Below are 19008 nucleotides of genomic sequence, written 5' to 3'. Positions count from 1 at the left end.
AAAATTTCTTAGGTGTAAAGGGGTCAAGAGTGGAAAAAGTTTTAAGAAGCCCTGTTCTAGACCAGGGTTCAGCCAGGCCTGTTTTTATATAGCCCTTAGCTAATAATGGTATTTACAGCTTGAGACATGATAAATTTTTATTTTAAAATGTAGAAAACATTCTTAACTCACCCTGCTGACCTTAGTTTGCTGACCTCTGATCTAGGCCGAACTCCTCCTTTTGTGGTTGAAATTGAAACCTAAGGAAGTTAAAAAGACTTGTCTGAGGTAGGGAGTAAGTATGTCTGGATGGCAGGATTTGAAGCCAGATCCCCCGATTCATTCCAGGGCCAGCATGCCCTGGAATATATAAATTAGGGTTATACTATGGTATACCACAGTGCCTCCTTTGGCAGCAGAGTCCTCTTGGAAAAGTCTAAAAGGATAAAGGAAGATAGGTGGGTATTCCACCTCAACTCCATAGGTGGGAAGCCAGTGACCACAATGACACAGACTTAGAGCCAGAACCTCTTCTGCTTTGAGATCACCTTGTCCAACCCTCTCACTTTATAGATGAAGAAACAGGTCCTCAGAGGGGAAGTGACTTGCCGGAGGTCACTAAGTAAGAGATTAGAACTCAGATCTCAATTACAAAGCCAGTAGTAATCTTTTCTCTTTCAAGGGCGGATAGGTGGTACAGTGGGGTGGATTGTGCTCATAGCCTTACTGTAGGTAGCCTTATTAGCTGTGTGACCCTGGCCAAGTCTCTTAATTTCTGCCTCAGTTTTCCCATATATAAAATGGGAATAATAATACCTACCTTGGAGGGTTGTTGTGTGGATCAAATGAGATAATAACTATAAAGCATCTGGCATGCAGTGGGCATTATATAAATGTCAGCTGGAATTACTGCTACTGTTATTATTTCTCTTCCTGCTCTTACCATGTTGCCAGAAGAGATGGGACAGTAACTGTATCACAGAGTTGGAAGAGACCATGGCCATGGGATCCTCAGTCACGACTGAATTCCATGTCCTCTAGCATAGAAGGGTCTTTAATTAAGTAGTCATTCACCAAACATTAAGCACCTACTGTGTGCCAAGCACTATGCTAGACTGAAGATAAAGCAATGCACAGCGTGCTACAGTCCTGCCATCAGGGAGTTTATATTCTACTGAAGTGCACCGGGGAGGCAGGGGTCCCTGCCTCCTGCCCTGATGCCTCCTCTCCTCCTTTTCCCCTTATAGCCCGCCGGCATTCTCGATCTCGCCCCAAGGTGACCGTCCTCAGCTACTCACAGGCAGCGGTGACCCCCCGACCCCTCCAAGAGATGGCCTTGACGCCGCTGACTGAACAGGAGGGCGAGGCGTACCTGGAGAAGTGCGGCAGCGTCCGCCGCCATACGGTGGCCAACGCCCACTCGGACATCCAGCTGCTGGCCATGGCCACCATGATGCACTCGGGCCTGGGGGAAGAGCCGGACGGTGGCGGCAGCGACAAATGCGTGCTCATCTCGCCCAGCTTCCCTCCCCACCGGCAGTGCTCCAGCGAGCCCAACATCCTGGACAGCCCCGACGGGCCCGAGGAGGGCCTGGCAGACGTGCAGGAACACGGGGAGCTCAGCTGCACATCCCCCAGCTGAGCTGCCCCTTAGATGGGCGGGTGGCCCAGGAGGAGGATAACTCCCAGAGATGACACCAAAAAGCTGGTCCTTCCATCCAAGGACCGGTTCCTTATTTCACTTTAAGGGGAAGCTTTGGAAGCAAGGCCGGTATAATTGTGTGCCCAAGGTCACGTCCAGAGGCCAGGACCTTCATTCCCCTTTGGTGATACCACATCTAAGTCAAACCTCGGCCTTCTTGTTCAGACGGGACAAGGTCTGGCATGTTGAAGACCCAGTTCAGTAGCACCCCCTGCCTCCAGTCTCTGCATTTCTAACCCTCTGGCCCAGACAGCCTCATCTAACAGTCCCTAAGGTAGTTCTCTTCAACAGTGACTTCTCTTAGGCTGTCAGGGGTATTCCTCAATCTGAGTGGCATTATTCTAACAGAGGGTGGTTGGCTAGGCCTGGGTCACTTGGGTCAATTGAACCAACAGGAACATTTTGCTTGGGGTGATCTTTCTTGTTGTTTTTGAGGCAAAGGATTATGGGAAATGAAAAGGAGGACGACAGAATTAATTTACCTCCTTCTATGTTGAGAAAGTGAAAGATGAGAAGACTCCTAATCCCTAAGATTCCAAATGATTGACGACTTCTTAGGAATGCATTGGATTCAGAGCATCTTGATTTCTGTGTTTCTTATGTAAAGGAAGAGTTGTCCCCAAAGTCAGGGCAGGATGGAGTTTAGGTGGGCGGCTTTTCAAATCCAGCCAAGAAGGGTGCTATGACTGGGAAAGCTCTGTTGGACCCAAACAATTCCTCGTTAGGGACCCTTGCCAAATGCAAAGAACATGCCTCACTCTGTGTGTGTGTGTGTGTGTGTGTGTGTGTGTGTGTGTGTGAGAGAGAGAGAGAGAGAGAGACTGACCCAGATCTTTACCTTCTTAATTCAGACACTGACTTTTCCCCTCAATTTTGAGTGAAAATGACTGCTTGACAACTGTTAGACTATTCCTGGAATTGACTTGAATTTTTAAACTTATGTATAGTTTATTAAAAAAAAAAAGTTGTGTGTTTTTGTTTGTTTGCAAAGGTTTGCACGTGGGATCTTGCACTTTTCATCTAACGTCTTCAAACTGGAAAGAATACACCTCCCCTCCTCCCCTTCCCCACAACTAGGGACTGCAGGAGTATTTTAGGGATAAGGAGGTCTGCTTGTCGACAGCTAGTGGGCCACTAAGAAATGTCAGAAGCCACGTCTCTTGAAGCTAAAGTGGGACTGTGTATGCTGAATTAGTAGTTTATGAGGTAAAATCTTCACCCCACCTCACCCTATCCCCTGAGGTCTTATAGATAGAAGGCTGGTCTTAGAATCAGAAAAACCTGGGTTCAGATCCCACCTTATACACATCTTAGTCTTGTGATGATGGACAAATCACTTGAACATTTTCATTGGCAGTTGTCCGGGACTAGTTGACAATCTGTCTCTTCCCCGAGCGTTTCCCTATGCCGGTGAAAGGTTAGGGTAGGGAGAGGTGTTGGGGGAAGGGGAGCCACCTTCCCTTGTGGGTTAAGACTTTGCCCCAAGTAGGAGAGAGGATACAGATAAGGGAGAAACTCATTCTCTGTGGGGCAGGAAAAGTGTCATCTTCTGGTGGACGCCCAGGGTTGTTAGAATAGCAGACCAGTAGTTGTTCACCATTTAAGAATAATGATGTATGAATTCGAGTTACCAGTCTTGTAACAAATCCAATGCCGAAGGGCCGCTCTATAACCGGCAGACTCCAGCCAGCCCCCTCCCCTTTCACTGTCCAAAGCCCCTTTGGATGAGATGGTCTCTTCCTGCCCCACTTGGCGACTTCCTCAGCTCTTGCCAGTCAATGGAAAACATTTTTTTTTAAATAGTGACACAAACCTGTCACTATATGGATGTCAACCCAGGGGGAGGTGGTTAGAGACACCAGCAGGGGAGGAAGGATCTCAATCAGTTCATAGTGTCTAGGAAATGCGATAATTTATCCGCTTTCTCTGTCGTTTAACTTTGTTCTGTAATTTGGAAACTGTTAAAAATTGCTCAATTTAAAATATTGTTTTTACTGATTCTTAGACTGTGAGGCCGTGAAGAGACCTGGGGTCATCCACCCTAACCGTTTATGTCAGTTATTTCTTTTCCTTCTGCCCCTCTAAGTAAGATGAAAGTTTTCTGAATGAAATCTTGGAGAACTTGAAGGAAACTCGTTTTCTTCTAAATGAAATCTGTGTTCATGTCTTGATTAGGCTCCATGAATGGAGCAGCCCCCATTCGCAATCAGAAAAGTAATAGATTATGCCTCTGTCAACGCTTCTGTTTTTCAACATGATACATTTAACTGATGGCTGCTGCCCTAAGCACTGTTTACACGTCCAACAAAAATCGTGAGCATTCATCCTGGAATTGTGCTAAAATGTACTTTGTAATTATTGTGGCGAAGGGTCTATTAAAATACACACAGACAGAGCAATGATGTGCAGAGAACTCCTAGTGAAAAAAAAAGAAGCCCTCAGTTAAATGCATAAGCCTCTAAGGTTAAGAGCAGAACTGTTCACAAGGAAACAATCCACTAAATTCTATTTGCTGACGGGTATGAGCTACTTGGAAGACTTTGCCCTCGAGCCATACGTGTATATAATTATATATAATATATCTCTGTGGTGTATTATATAAAATTATATACGTGTCATTCTTTGTATATTAAAGGTTTGTTCGTTTTTTATAGATAGCATGGCCTTCCCAGTTGGAGCAGCAATGATGTGTGTAGTGATACCCGGCTGTTATTTCCTCCCTTATGAAACAAGGGACCCCTCCCTCTCTGGATTTGTTAGAATTTTCTTATTGTCGACAGAAGCCAACACAACTATAAAGTCCAGGCCCGTGAGCCAGAAGTCTTTCAAGTTGTCTATTTGTTGTGTTCCCCGAGTAGATTCAATAAACACCATTTTTGTATTTCTGATCCCGTTCCTTGCCAACGTTATTTCATTGTTGTCTCTCGTCTCAAGCGCAGCGGGTTTGTTGGCACCCTGGCCATCCTGTCTTCATGTTCTTGGTTTTTCCTTCAGGGTTTCCTTTCCTGTTGCCCCTACTTTTAGGTGAGGGAACAGGCTCCCTGCGAGTTTTCCTTTGCCACCCAAGGCTGGGTGGGTAAGTACTGTTTCCTAGGGAAGCACAGATTGTACGCTGTGTTAAGGAAACACAGGACAGAGCCCCTGAGAGATGAGGCCCCTTTCGTTCCTATCTGGCCAATGGAAAGAAATGTGTTTGGTCTTGAATACTTGAGCTAGTCTCATGACCACATTTACCTAGGGACAGTTTGTCTCTTTGGAGAATAGAACTGTGAAAAGAGAACTGGATAAAGCTCAGAGAACCTCATTTGATGCCTACCCTTTGTATTCACAAGCAAGTGCCTGGACCTTCCTAAGCCTAGTTATCTTCAGTTAAAAAAAAAAAAAAGGTAGGGGGCGGCTAGGTGGCGAAGTGGATAAAGCACCAGCCCTGGATTCAGGAGTTCCTGAGTTCAAATCCGGCCTCAGACACTTGACACTTACTAGCTGTGTGACCTTGGGCAAGTCACTTAACCCCCGCTGCCCTGCAAAAAAAAAAAAAAAAAAAAAGTAAAGGGGCAGCTAGGTGGCACCAATGCTGGCCCTGGAGTCAGAAGGACCTGAGTTCAAATCCAGCCTCAGACACTAGCTGTGTGACCCTGGGCAAGTCACTTAGCCCTGATTGCTTAGAAAAAGAAAAATTAGACCAGATTTGAGGTTCCTCCCAGCTGTTAATTGGGGGATTCTATCAATAATCATCAACATTCTTTCTCTAGTTTTGAGGAAGATTTATCTCCCTTTCCACAGCTTTCTCCATCTGGATTATTATTGGCAAAGGCAGGAGTGATAAACCTATGGAGAATTCCTTAAGTTTTTTGATGAGGCATAAACTTTAAATTTAAATCTTCTTCCATGTAAATAGGCTCACACTCAGTTTTCTTTACCTGCTTGCTCTTAGGAGGGAGGGCTTTGTGTGGTGCTCAGCTGTGTTCTCATCTGCTAGGGTGATACTGGAGAAGAATTAACACAAAATAACCCACAACCCAACAACAGCATGCACCTGATGCCACAGTTCCTAGTAATTATTCATCCATTTGTTCATAACCACTCCCCCTAGTCCAATCTAACAGTAGAATTTACATTGGTGCAGACGTGCTCTCCTTGGGGGCAGCTAGGGGCTGCATTTTGGATAAAATGTTCTATGTCCTTGGGAGTCAGGAAGTCCAGACAAGGGCTTATTCCTGCCTCAGGGAGTTAAATTCTGGGCATAGAAAATCATCCATCACCTGAGTAAAGGCAAACACATAGGGTGCCTTTCAGAGGATGGATTGCCCAGTTGGGTTGAAACCAGGAATATATATGGAGGTGAATAACTCAATGTAAGTCTGGAAAGGAAGGCTGTTGCCACACTGGAGGACTTCAAATGCCAGGAAGGCAAAATAAGCAGATCTTTGTATAGGGAAGATTTTGTTTATTTTTGTCCCTGGAGATAAGTGGGGTTAAGTGATTTACCCAGGGTCACACCATTAGTAAATGTTAAGTGTCCAAGGTCACAATGAATGCAGGTTCTCCTGATTCCAGGACAGGTGCCACATAGCTATACCACCTAAGGAAGATTATTCTGTAGATGCTAATCTCTTTGAGGGCAGGTCCTTTCTTGCTTTTGTCTTGGGTAGAGCTTCTAGCCTGAGGTCACACTCCTAGGAAGTGTTTGTGATGCAGGATTCTCACTCAAGTCTTTCTGACTACAGGGCCAGCTCTCTCTTCACTGTGCTCCAATGTGCTCAGTAAAATAGCTGAAAGGGAAGGAGGGGAGAATTACACAAATCCACGTGGGCTGGTTCCTTTCTCAGAGCATCCCTCTCTAGTTGCCTTTTGTGCCTGGAAAGCCCCTTCTAGCTCACCTTGGCTGCTAGGGAAGTTCCTGGCCGACCTGCCCATGTCAGGTTCCCATGTCAGTGCATCATCGGGAACTTTGAGAACAGGTGGGGCAGTGGGAAAAGAAGGCAAATGGAGTTCCCCCAAGAGTGGCTGCCAGTTGGCACCAGTACTTCATTAGTGCAGGCTGGCAGCTGTAATTAGCACCCTGATTCCCCTTTGAAAATAATTAAATGCCATTCATCAACCCCGCTGGCACCAAGCTGCCACTTGTGTGTATAGCAACCTGCTGAGGCTGAGGAGCCCCCCTCGGTGGCCTCCATTCCCACCCCAGTGGCCAAGTGCCTTCCAGCCTTGGCTCCCTCCCCATTGGGATCATGGCGCCCCGCTCAAGGGAAAGGAGAGCAAACCAAGAGCGTTCCAAATCACTGGTCCCACTCACTTGGAAAGAGGGTCAAGTTCATCCGCCCTCTGTTGGCCCTTGGGGTTCTGTGGCCTCAAGATGCTCCGCACATCCCAAGAGGCTGCTGGGAGAGCTGCCTGCACAATGAAGAAGGAAAGACTTGGGGATATATGAGAGTTACATGCAATGAGCTGAAGGGCAGCCTGTGAGAGAGGGATTAGGTTTGTTCTGCTGGGCCCTGGAGGAAGGTGAAGGGAAGAGGCCGGATTAGGCTTGGTGCCAAGTTGTTTGTCCTTCCTTCTCAGAGAGGACCTTGATATCAGGGTGATGTCATGACTTGGGGAGGGCTGTGCAAGATCATCAGCCTCACTTATTCCCCCAGAGACATCTGGGTCCAGTGGCAAGATATTGATCAGGACGACTGGAGATGACCCTGGATGTTTAAGGCAGTTGGGGTTATGTGACTTGCCCAGGGTCACACAGCTAGTAAGTGTCTGAGGTGAGATTTGAACTCAGGTCCTCCCTTCTTCAGGGCCAGTGCTCTATCCACTGAGCCACCTGGCTGCCCTGGATGCCAGGTTAAAAACTTCCTGACAGAGCTAGCTCAAGCTGGCTTAGGCTGCCTTTTGAGGGGGTGGGCTCCGCTCTAGGAGGCCCTCAAGCAGAGGCCACCCAGTGTTTACAGTGAGGATTATGAAGTGGTCCAGCCGTCCTAGAGTATGCCTTCCATCTGTACTAGCCCCAGGCAGCTCTCCCCTCCTGCCACCGACCTGATCTTCAGCTGGGGTGAGGACAAGCAGCCTGCCTTTTGACCATAGCCTTCCATCTCCTGCTTTGCCTGTCCCTCGGGGGAAAGGGGAAGCATCCATGAGGGTTGGGACTTCCTTCTGCTCTTCAGGTTTAGCTTCCATCTGCTGCTGTGCCATTCCCTGCCTGATCTCCACCTTTCCAGGAGGGAAGAGGAGTAGCACAGCCAGCCCGCAAGCTGACTATCTGACCCTGTGCTTTCCAATCTCGCACTACACTGTCTCCATCCTGTTCTCCAGCCTCCTTTGGGAAGAGGAGTGGGGCCTTCCAGTGTTCCCCTGTAGGTCATCATTCAAACCTCATTCCCCTTCCCCACCACTCCCTTCCTTATTCTCACCACCACCACCCTCATCCCAAAGTTCCAGCCAAACACCACCCAGACCTTCCACCAGGCCCTCTGGGATGCCTGTTCCATAGGCAATGAACTTCCCATAATCCTAGCTCTTCCTTGTTCTAGCTATTGCTGAGACCTGGCTCTCCTCTGATGACCGCACTCCCCAAGCACCCTTTCCAGCACGGGGCTGGGGTAACCAAGATAGAAAGGTCCGCAAGGAGCTCACATGCTAGAGGGAGAGACGTGGTCTCTCAGAGGCATTGTGGTATTGTGGGTTTTGGAGGACTGGAGTTCTAATCCTGGCTCTGCCAATTATGACCTACAGGACTTTGCTCAAGTTCCATAACTTCCTTGACTCTCAGTTTCTTCATCTATAAAATGGGGGTAAAAAACACTTGTTCTGGGCAGCTAGGTGGCGCAGTGGATGGAGCACTGGCCCTGGAGTCAGGAGGACCTGAATTCAAATCTGGCCTCGGACACTTAACACTTACTAGCTGTGTGACCCTGGGCAAGTCACTTAACCCCAATTGCCTCACTAAAAATTAAAAAAAAAAAATTAAAAAAAAAACCACCACTTGTTCTACCTGCCCCACAGGGGGAGGATCAAAGAAAACAATGTCAATAAGGCACTTGGGAAACTGTCCAGTGCTCACACAAATCTGAGGCTATTGAGAAGGCCTGGGTGGGTTTCTGACCTTTCTATAAAACAGCTGCCATTTCTTCTTTCCTTCCTACAAGACAATTCTAGGCTAACTGGTCCTACTCTTAACCCATATTCCTCTAAGGAAGGAATCAATAACCATCCTTTGTGTGTGTGTGTGTGTGTGTGTGTGTAGCAATGAGGGTTAAGTGACTTGCCCAGGGTCACAGCTAGTAAGTGTCAAATGTCTGAGGCTAGATTTGAACTCAGGTCCTCCTGAATCCATGGCCAGTGCTTTATCCACTGTGCCACCTAGCTGCCCAGTAACTATCCTTCCAAAGGGAGTAAGCATTTAAATAGAGCCTAGGCACCGGATACTGTGCTTACGCTCTTCTTACAGATGTTATTGCATTTGATTCTCACAACAACCCTGTGACTTTCCCAAGGTTCATATAGGTGACTGTCAGAAGCAGAATTGGAACCCAAGTCTGCTGCCTCTAGAACCAGTGTTCTTTATGAGGCACCATGCTACCTTGGAATCTTTAGTCCCCTTTCTGTGCTCACATTCTGTGACTTTGGGGTGGATCTGGGGTTGAGGTTCAGTGGGAAAGAGAGGCTGAATAACCAGGAGGTAGGAGCAGAATCCTGAGAAACCTAGGAAAGGCTAGGGCCTAGAAAGACCTAGAACCTTCTAGAACCTAGAAAGTTGTGGGAGGCCAGAATATGAAAGAAACCTGGAGATAATGTCAAAGTGAGTGAGTGAGGGAAAGAGGAAAAGTGAAGGAAGGAAAGAAGAAAGGGAGGAAGGGAGGGAGGGAGGAAGGAAGGAAGGAAGGAAGGAAGGAAGGAAGGAAGGAAGGAAGGAAGGAAGGAAGGAAGGAAGGAAGGAAGGAAGGAAGGAAGGAAGGAAGGAAGGAAGGGAGGAAGGGAGGGAGGGAAGGAAGGAAAGGAGGGAGGGAGGGAGGAAGGAAGAAAGGAAGGGAATGAAGGCGGGAGGGAGGAATGATTGCATTTCTTAAGTACTGACTCTGAAGATAGGAGTCTTCCCTGATTAAATCTGCACAGCCACTTGTCAGGTGGGTGTCACAGTCCTCGGAGCTAAGGCAGCTGTTTCTGCCCCGCCTTGTGTGGCCCTTGGCAAGCCTGGCTCCAGAGCTGTAGGCAGCACCTAACAATGATCCTTGGATTGCCAAGACTGGGCGTGCTCTCCTGGGTCCAGGTGAGACCTTCAGGTGAATAATTCAGATCCCTCTCAGGTATTTTAGAGGCTGTTGCTTTTACCCTCTGGTCTGCTAGCATCGGGAAAACCATTGAGAAACCTGGGTTTCCTCTTAGGTAATAACGCCCCCCACTCCCGCCGTGATAAGGCAGCAGCTGGAAAGTGAGGGGGAGGCTGGCGGGAGCTGTGCTCCCGCTGGGGCTGATCAGCAGCCTCCCAGCCGTGCCTCGGTGTGGATCCCAAGCTTCCTGCACCAGTGGGCGGATCCATTCTAGTCCTCACATGCAAGGGCACTCTACCAGCTGGCCAGAAATCAATATTTCCTCCCTGTGACAAATGACAGTGACCTAGTTAGCCAGCTAATGGCCATCACCAAGGGCTGTCAGGGTTAGCTGGCCATGTGTGCAGATCCCTCTTTCACCTCTGCCCCGAGCCTCGGTATCTGGGGCTTATTGGCCTTTGGGAAAATTCTGGGATGAGGGTTGGGGTTTTCCCCCAGAAGCTGATGTTGGTTGAGGTTACCCCCTCCAGTAACCATGCCTTCCTTCTCCCCAAACTCAGCAAGTGTTGTCTGTGGTGACGATTAAAAAGTTGAGAGATGTAGTTTCTAGGTAATTTTATCTTTTTATTAATAAGGCCGGCAGGTTATTAATAAAAGAATAGTCATTTGGCCGTCTCTCTCAGACCAAAGATCCTCATGGTGGTGGGGCACAGAGCTTATATACCCTTGAAACAGTAGGTGGTCAGTGGGGCCAAGAATTGACCCCTGAGGGGCAGCTAGGTGGCACAGTGGATAGAGTACCTGGAGTCAGGAGGACCTGAGTTTAAATCTGGCCTCAGACACTTGACACTTACTTGCTGTGTGACCCTTGGAAAGTCACTTAACCCCAATTGCCTCACCAAAAAAGAAGGAAAGAAAGAAAGAAAGAAAGAAAGAAAGAAAGAAAGAAAGAAAGAAAGAAAGAAAGAAAGAAAGAAAGAAAGAAAGAAAGAAAGAAAGAAAGAAAGAAAGAAAGAAAGAAAGAAAGAAAGGAAGGAAGGAAGGAAGAAAGAAAGAAAGAAAGAAAGAAAGAAAGAAAGAAAGAAAGAAAGAAAGAAAGAAAGAAAGAAAGAAAGAAAGAAAGAAAGAAAGAAAGAATTGAGCTCTGCACAGAGAGATTAGATGCAGCCTTGGACTATCAACTCAAACAGTATCCTCTTCAGTGGGGAGTGGGGGCCAAGCGACCCCTCCCTGGATGGGAGAGGCCTTCCTATATAGACAAACTGATCTGTCTCCACCCAGACTTGAGAAAAACACTATGAAATTCCCCAGCCTAGATTCCTTGAAAGCTTCCCAAGAGTCTGCCCAAGATATCTTTTCATCAAGGAGAAACTGGACCTCTACAAGTCAGGATTTTGGAAGAAGGGGGAAAACTCCGAATCTTCCCAAGATATCAGTTATTAATAACCATTTCTCACACTGTTGTTTATAAAGGAACCTTAGAGCCTGAAGTCCAGACTCCCTCCTCTTGGGGGCCCAGAGAGGGGAAGACACTTGCTAGGGCAATGTGGGGACTTGAAGCCAGATCTTTGGTTTCCAAATCTACGGCTCCTCTCAATAGGCCATAATATACCCCGCAACTTTCTTCTGATCTCACAAGTCAATTTTGAGATGCAGATGTTGTTGTTTGTCCTTCATTCTCAAAGAAGACCATGACATCAGGGTGATGTCATGACTTGCACAGAGTTAGCTTTAAGTGAGGGAGGGCTGTGCAAAGTCACCAGCCTCACTCTCTCCTCCAGAGAGTGGCAAGACATATATCAGAATGACTAGGGATGTTCCCAGTGTTTTAAAGACAAGTGGAGTTAAGTGACTTGCCCAGGGTCACACAGCAAGTAAGTGTCTGAGGTCAAATTTGAACACAAGTCCTCCCAACTTCAGGGCCAGTGCGCCACCTAGCTGCCCTGAGGCAGATGATTCGAGGACCTGGAGAGGCCCTAGAGAAGATGGGCCAGTCTGCTGGTGCCTGTTCTGCAGAGTCACCACCATGACCTTGTACTGATTTTGTACATACATGATAAATTCCGCCGGCAGAGGGACCGTTCATAGTCTCGCAGCTTTAGATAGGAAGGAGACATTAGAGGCCATCTGGTGCAAGCTCCCTCACTTTACAGGTGAGGAAACTGAGGCCCAGACAATTTAAATGACACACAGGTGGGAATTTGGACCCCACCCTTTTGGCTCCAAATCCAATTCTTTCCTTACTGTACCAAGCTGCCATTGCAGGCATTGGGGCTGGCAGCTGCCAGAGAGAGGCTTTGGGCAGCGGTTCCCCTGTGGTGCTTGGCTACCTCTCTTTGTGATGTTGGGAGGGGCTTCGGGCAGTGGTTCCCCTGTGGTGCTTGGCTACCTCTCTTTGTGATGTCGGGAGGGGCTTGGGGAGAGGTTCCGAGCATGCAACCTGGCTAGGAGATGGGGCACGGCTGCCACCTGCTGCCAAGTAGTTCTCAGGTTGGGCCCTGTCAATTTCCTCCTCCTTCCTTTGTGGTTGGCGACTAGTCTGAGGTGCCTGAAGCACCAGTGCAGCAAACCAGTCAGACGTCTGTCCACGGAAAACAGAACGAAACAAAACAAAAACCAACCCTGGCTCTTAGAGCTGTGAGCTCTGCCTGTTTCCCAAGGTCTGTGCTTGGAGCCGCATTAGTGTAGTCATCCGGTTCCGGCTCAGATCTTTAGTGGCCCTGCAAAGATCACCAAAGCGCTTTGCTTATGGCAACTGGACACGAAGTAGGGCAGGGCAAGCTGGTGCAGTCCCATCTTACAGATGTGGAAACTGAGGCCCAAGGAGATGAAGCAACTCCTCCAGGACCCTACAAAAAAGTAGTCGAGCTGAGATTTGAAACCCCACTTCCCGCTCTGATTTTATGCAAATGATGATAGTGCAAACCGTGTAGGAGAGAGGTGTAGAACCAGAGCAAGAGGTCCAAGAAATGGGGAGAATCATTCCCAATGGAGAGAATTAGGGAGGGATTTAAATGGGGGTGGTGGCATTTGAGGGAAGCTTTAAAGAAAAGGTAGAAAACCAGTGAGGGGAGGGGTGGGAACAAGAGGATTCTAAGCCTTGTAAACAGCAGGGGCAGAGGAATAGAGGTGCTCAGTAAACATTTGTTAAGCCCCTCCTATGTGTCAGGCACTGTGCTGAAAAACAGATACAAAGAGAGGCAAAAGACAGCCCCCGGCTCCCAGGGAGCTTCCAGACGGGGAGGCACCAGGCAAACAACCCACACCAACATGCTACAAGAAGGATCTACCTGGAAAGAACCCTCAGAAGAAAGGTGCCAGAACTAAGGCAAGGTCTCCTGTAGAAGGCAGAAGCCAAGAGGCAGGAGGAGAAGCAGCAAGGAAGCCGGTGTCCCAGGATCACACAATCCTTGGAGGGCTTGGGGGGTGGCAGGGGATTAAGGGATAAAAAGACTGGAAAGGTATGGGGGGATTGGGGTGTCTGCGGGTCCTACTGTGTACTGGACACCATGCAGAGCTCTTTTTTACAAATATCTCATTTGATTCTCACAACAGCCCTAGGAGGTAGGTGCTATTAAGTTAACTCCATTGGTTTTTTTTTTTTGTTTTTTCGGGGTAATGAGGGTTAAGTGACTTGCCCAGGGTCTCGAAGCTTTAGTGTCTTAGGCTGGATTGTTGTCCTGACTCCAGGCATGAAAACCTAGAAAGAAGAGAGTATAGAGAAAAGGGTGATCAACAGTGTCAGTCAACAGGCGAGTGAGGGGCTCAAGCAAGACTATGGGTCACAGTATGAAATATAGCTGAGGGGGGCAGCTAGGTGGGGCAGTGGATAAAGCACCAGCCCTGGAGTCAGGAGTACCTGAGTTCAAATCCAACCTCAGTCACTTGACACTTACTAGCTGTGTGACCCCGGGCAAGTCACTTAACCCTCAATGCCACCCCTCCCAAATGAAAAGAAATACAGCTGAAGCAAAGGTAGAGTGATCCCAGACTATCCAGGGCATTGAATGCCACATTCGGGAGTTAGAGACTTACTGGGTAAGTGAAAAAGGAAACGTTGGGGGATTTGGGCAGAGGAATGACTCCTTTGTAAGAAATGTGAAAATAATACACGGAGAACTAGCAGCTAAACGAATGAGGGGCCAGTGGAAAAATCAGCAGTAGGAACAGGAAGCGAAGAAAGATGTTTTGCTGGAAGCATTTCCATTCTGTTCACTGAGTGGTGTCTTCTAATCCCAGCCTATATAGTAAGGAGCAGGCAACCGAGTAAGGGGATGAGAAGAGGAATGCTTGACAACCTTCCAGCATCTCTGAGTCATCTTTAGAGTATGTATAAATTATTTGCCTTGGAGTATTTCCTGGAGGATCAGACATATATTCAAATATAAGCACAAAACACCTTCTCGAGCCAAATACAAATGCTTTGGGTTTTTCCCACTGCTTGCAATTCTTTCCCACTGCTGTGCACTATAAGCATGAATAACTAAGAAGTTGATTATAAAGTAGCCATACTCCCATTTCTTAGAAAAGAAGAAGCAACTTTTATTTGGACTTTTAAAGTGGCTAGATTAAGAGAAACCAGACAAGAGATGAATGATTTAAAAAAGTCAAATCTTCCCCCAAATAACTTGTTGGGAGTGTTTTTTAAATGACAATCTTTGATGACTTGTTTTCCTGGAACATTTACCCCTGAAGCTTTTTGAAAAGCTCCACTTTCTTATAAAATGTCTTAGAAGTGTTTCCGACCCTCAGTTCTGAAATTGGTCCACTTTTTCATTTTTTATTCGTTTATTTTTTGGGCGGGGCAATGAGGGTTAAGTGGCTTGCCCAGGGTCACACAGCTAGTAAGTGTTAAGTGTCTGAGGCCGGATTTGAACTCAGGTCCTCCTGACTCCAGGGCTGGTGCTCTATCCACTGCGCCACCTAGCTGCCCAATTGGTCCACTTTAAATGCTTAGGAAGGATTATACAAATGTGTCTCCCTACCATAGAAGTGGCAGTTCTTTAAAAAGAAAAAATCCTTTCAAAAAAGGCTCCCAAATTTAGAGGCAGAAGGAGCCTTACTTAAAGGTCATCTAGTCCAATCTATTAGATGAGGAAACTGAGGCCCAGAGAGCTCAGGTGGCTTTGTCCAGTCCCACGGGCAGGTAATGAGAGGCTGGAATCAAACCGGTATCTTCTGATCCAAATGCAGACTTTCTATTCTATCACATTACTCTTGTCACTTCAAAAAGCTAACTAGTCTAGGATTCTTTTTTTTTTTCTACAGCTATTTTAATGTCATCAGAGGAGGGAGCGGGTATGTGTGCACTGCAAGGGACCCACCGTCACCTAATACAGGTCTCTGAGCTACTTCTGTCCTCTCTGAGTGAAGCCTACCCTAAGATCGCCCCTCTTCTGCATGAAACAAGGACTATGGTGAATGTGCACCACTTCCAGCACGAATACAATTTCTGGTCACTTCGTACGAGGGAGCGGCTGGACATCAGTGAGTTCCGAGGTCTCTCCCAACTTGGCTGTCCTTCTCAATCTACTTATATTGCTCTCCTTCCCCCAATCACGACAACTGGAACATAACATTCAAGCAATTTATTAGTTTTTTAAAAAATTTCTCCAGAAATACTGTTTACATTTTTTTAATTACAATGGAAATTACAGACAAACTGATACACATCTTTATTGTGGAATTAGTGCAATAGATAGGCCAGGAGGCAAAGGTCTTTGTCAGTGTGACACGTGCCTTCCACAAACACATTCCTGAAGGTGAGGTGGGCTAGGGGGGTGGGAAAAGGAGGGGGAGGGGGGGAGATATGCAAGGAACACCTCTCCTTCTGCTTATACTAGTCTCTAGTTGTGGAAACGTCTCAAGTCTTAGGCCCTCAGTTCATGCGTAAATATCCTATCCTAGAGCATCCTGGTCTCTTCCAGTGGAGTTCTAGAAGCTCAGGCTTCTTATTACACCCACCAAACAGTGGAGAATTGGGATAACTAATTGTTAGCACTCCTTTTGGCCCCCAAATAAAAGGCAGAAACCCAACAACTGTTTGGGAAGAGGTTAATCTAGGTTTTTGTTTTTTTTCTCTTTCTAATCTTGTCCTTCAAATTTCAGTCAGCAGCCATCTATCATGGGGTTTAGAATCAGGGCCCGATAAAAGGCAGGCCCTGCCCAGCTGGAGCTCATAGCCCTGTCATTCCCTTTACACTTCTCTACAAGCATACCACCTCTTCCAGGCTCTCTCAGCCCAAACTAGCCTTTCTGCAGAACTTATGCCCCATCATCCTTGAGTTTTACAACAGCTTCAGCCCTCTCAGAGGCACTTGTTTACTACCTGAGAGTGAATTAAAGTTTTATTTGAAGGATTTTAAGAGATCTGTGATGACTAGACACCCAATGGGGTATAACAAAACCAAGGCTGGGCAATTCTGTGTGTGAGCACACATCCTTATACACGAATACTTGTATCTTCCTAACATTAAATGAACAATTTGTAAGGGGTTACAGGTAATACTTAAGAATAGATTCCCAGCAGTTATGTGATGAGTTTATTTTCTCTATGTAGATATATGAATCTACAGGCAGAGATTCAGGTCTATATCCCCATATACATATATGTATGTGTATATACATATATATGTATATATGCCAGAAACTATATTATAAAGCGGCAATCTTAATAAAAATATTTATGCAATTAAGACATTTGTGATGGATGGGCATTGGTGTGTTAATGTGCTTCATTTCATAAAAGGACTGATTAATTCCTAGCATTTCTCACCATTTCTAGATTATTAACAATAATTTTTAAATAATAATAGACATTTGTATTTAAAGTTTTGAGTTCCAAATTCTCTTTCTCCTTCCCTCCCTCCCCTCCTCCCTCCCTGAGGCAGTAAGCAATCAGATACAGGTTATACATGTGCAATTATGTAAAACATTACCACATTAGTCATTTTGTATAAGAAAAATAAGGATAATTTTTTAAAACTCCGGATTTATAAGGTGCCTCTTCTTTTAAGGGCACAAAGCATTTTCATAGGTATGTGATTTCCTTGTTCAATGGTTAGAACCAAATCCAGTGCCTTTCAGTGTGATGGTTTATCTACTCCATATGTCTTCATCTCTCCTGACACATAATTTGGGAACCTTGGCACTTTGCAAAATGAGTGCAAATAGCTCATCAAAGTCATTATTCATGACCAATAACAGCAGAATGATTGACCTCTGTTTAAAAACAAATAGTTTACACCACAGTTATGTACAAAAGTATTTTTTTCATATAAATAAAACCACAAAATATATTAGCTATGGAAGATTAAAAACTTTCTAAATTAGTTTTAGAAGCTTTTCATTATATCTCAAATATACATCCCGATTCTAACTTTCCCAGTAATAACCTTCTTCTGCAGAGGAAGACCCAACTCTGTTTCATTTACAATAGCAATGAAATTTAAGGGAACTGACCTCCTAAGGAAACTCACTGAAAGTCACCTTTGAAAATTACTTTGCTTATGTGGGAAATTACTTGCAAATCAGTCAGCTCTTTCTCCTTTGAAAGCAAAAAGGCACTAAGTTCCCTCTGAGCACCAAGAGGGGCAAAAGTACTCTTAGAAGCAATCTCTCTCTCCCTGTTCCCCCATCCTCATTACCTATCCCCTTCAGCCTACACTTGGAGAAGTTGTGGGGTAGACATGCAGAACAAGCTTGCAAAGACGAGGGAAATGACCACTAAGACAGCTTCCCTTTCAGAGAACTGGTCTAGCAGTGCCACTGGCACTGTGCTTTGGTACCTGGGCCAAGCCTCCTTGGAGAGCCAGATGGCCAGGTGAGAACACAGGGTATAAATAAAGCATGCCCTTTGCATCCCAGTAAAGTGGAGTGCTCCCATTTTCCAGACTCCTCTTCAGATCTTCCCCCAACCAGAATTACATTTTAAAAACCAGCTAGACATCTCTTTACAAATGGTCACTTCTGATTGAAAGTAAGCTCGGAGTGGTTGGCTGTAACAAAACACAACGGCCTACGTGGTTTTTTGCTTTTGCTTTTGTTTTTTTGGCAGGGCAATGATGGTTAAGTGACTTGCCCAGGGTCACACAGCTAGTAAGTGTCAAGTGTCTGAGGCTGTTAGGTCCTCCAGAATCCAGGGCTGGCGTTTTATCCACTGCCCCACTTACTGCCCCGGGGATCAATCTTGTTTTAAAGACTTTAGAAAACACCCACTGCTTAGGCATCATGAAAATAGGTATCATGGAAATACAGCATCGCAGCATTTTATTTATAATAAAAACCAAACAAACCACAGTGGGCTTTTAAGGTAGATTGCTTCTTTCTCCAAAAAGGGAAGTGTTTCATAAAAGGATTGACTGACTATATGACCTCCATGGGCCTCTCCAACTCTATGATTATAAATTAGATGGAATGAAAGGGGTTTTACAATTTTGCTCCAATAACATAAAACGGCTTAGTAAAACAGAGCCATTAGGCTCTCTCCTGGGCGAGAAACTTATAAAACGGGGTGAGCAACTGGTGGGGTGTAAAATGTATGTGCTTTTTATGCTGATGGTCTGGTTTATTTCAAACTGTTATTGGTGTGAAGATGACAGATAAGTCTAGTGAAAGTTTCTAGGTTTTGTGGCCAAAGTGCAATTCTTCTGAATAATCTCAAGAGACTCATCTTTCCCCTTCTCATGTTCAATAGCCCTAGCAACGTCTTACCTTCCCTATCCCCCAGGAAAAAAGATAATTTTGATCATGCCCCCCCCAAAAGCAATCAATACTGGGATTTCTTAAGGGCAGAAGTAATTACTGACCTGTAATTATACCCCTCCTCTGTCAGCCAACAGCAAAATTTGTGACTTACAGTCAATCCAGTCTAAGTACTGGCTTGGACAGCTCTCTCCAGAGGAAGTGGCATAAGCAGCTCTATTTAGCAAAGCCCTAGATGATGCAGAGGCATAAATTTGAGGGCAGTCACCGGGCAAGTTAATAAAACACCCATACGGCCCCGTCTCTTTACACGCCAACTTGGTCAAACCAGGAAACTCCCACTTTTTTTGGCCCAAAAAGACTCAA

General features: G+C 46.1%; 1 protein-coding gene across 2 annotated transcripts in view; it reads left to right on the top strand.

Moving 5' to 3' along the window:
• Positions 1-4544, top strand: part of PRR5L (proline rich 5 like) — a 141339-nt gene extending 136795 nt beyond the window's left edge. For both annotated transcript variants that reach the window (XM_043972776.1, XM_043972777.1), the window contains one exon: positions 1227-4544. In XM_043972776.1, coding sequence (XP_043828711.1) covers positions 1227-1621 — 395 coding nt within the window. In that variant the 3' untranslated portion in view covers positions 1622-4544. The remainder of the gene's footprint in view (positions 1-1226) is intronic.
• Positions 4545-19008: the final 14464 nt, after the last annotated feature.

The sequence above is a fragment of the Dromiciops gliroides genome, chromosome 6 (genome assembly GCF_019393635.1).
Source record: "Dromiciops gliroides isolate mDroGli1 chromosome 6, mDroGli1.pri, whole genome shotgun sequence".
Lineage (NCBI taxonomy): Eukaryota > Metazoa > Chordata > Mammalia > Microbiotheria > Microbiotheriidae > Dromiciops > Dromiciops gliroides.
This window is presented reverse-complemented; position numbering and strand designations above follow the sequence as displayed.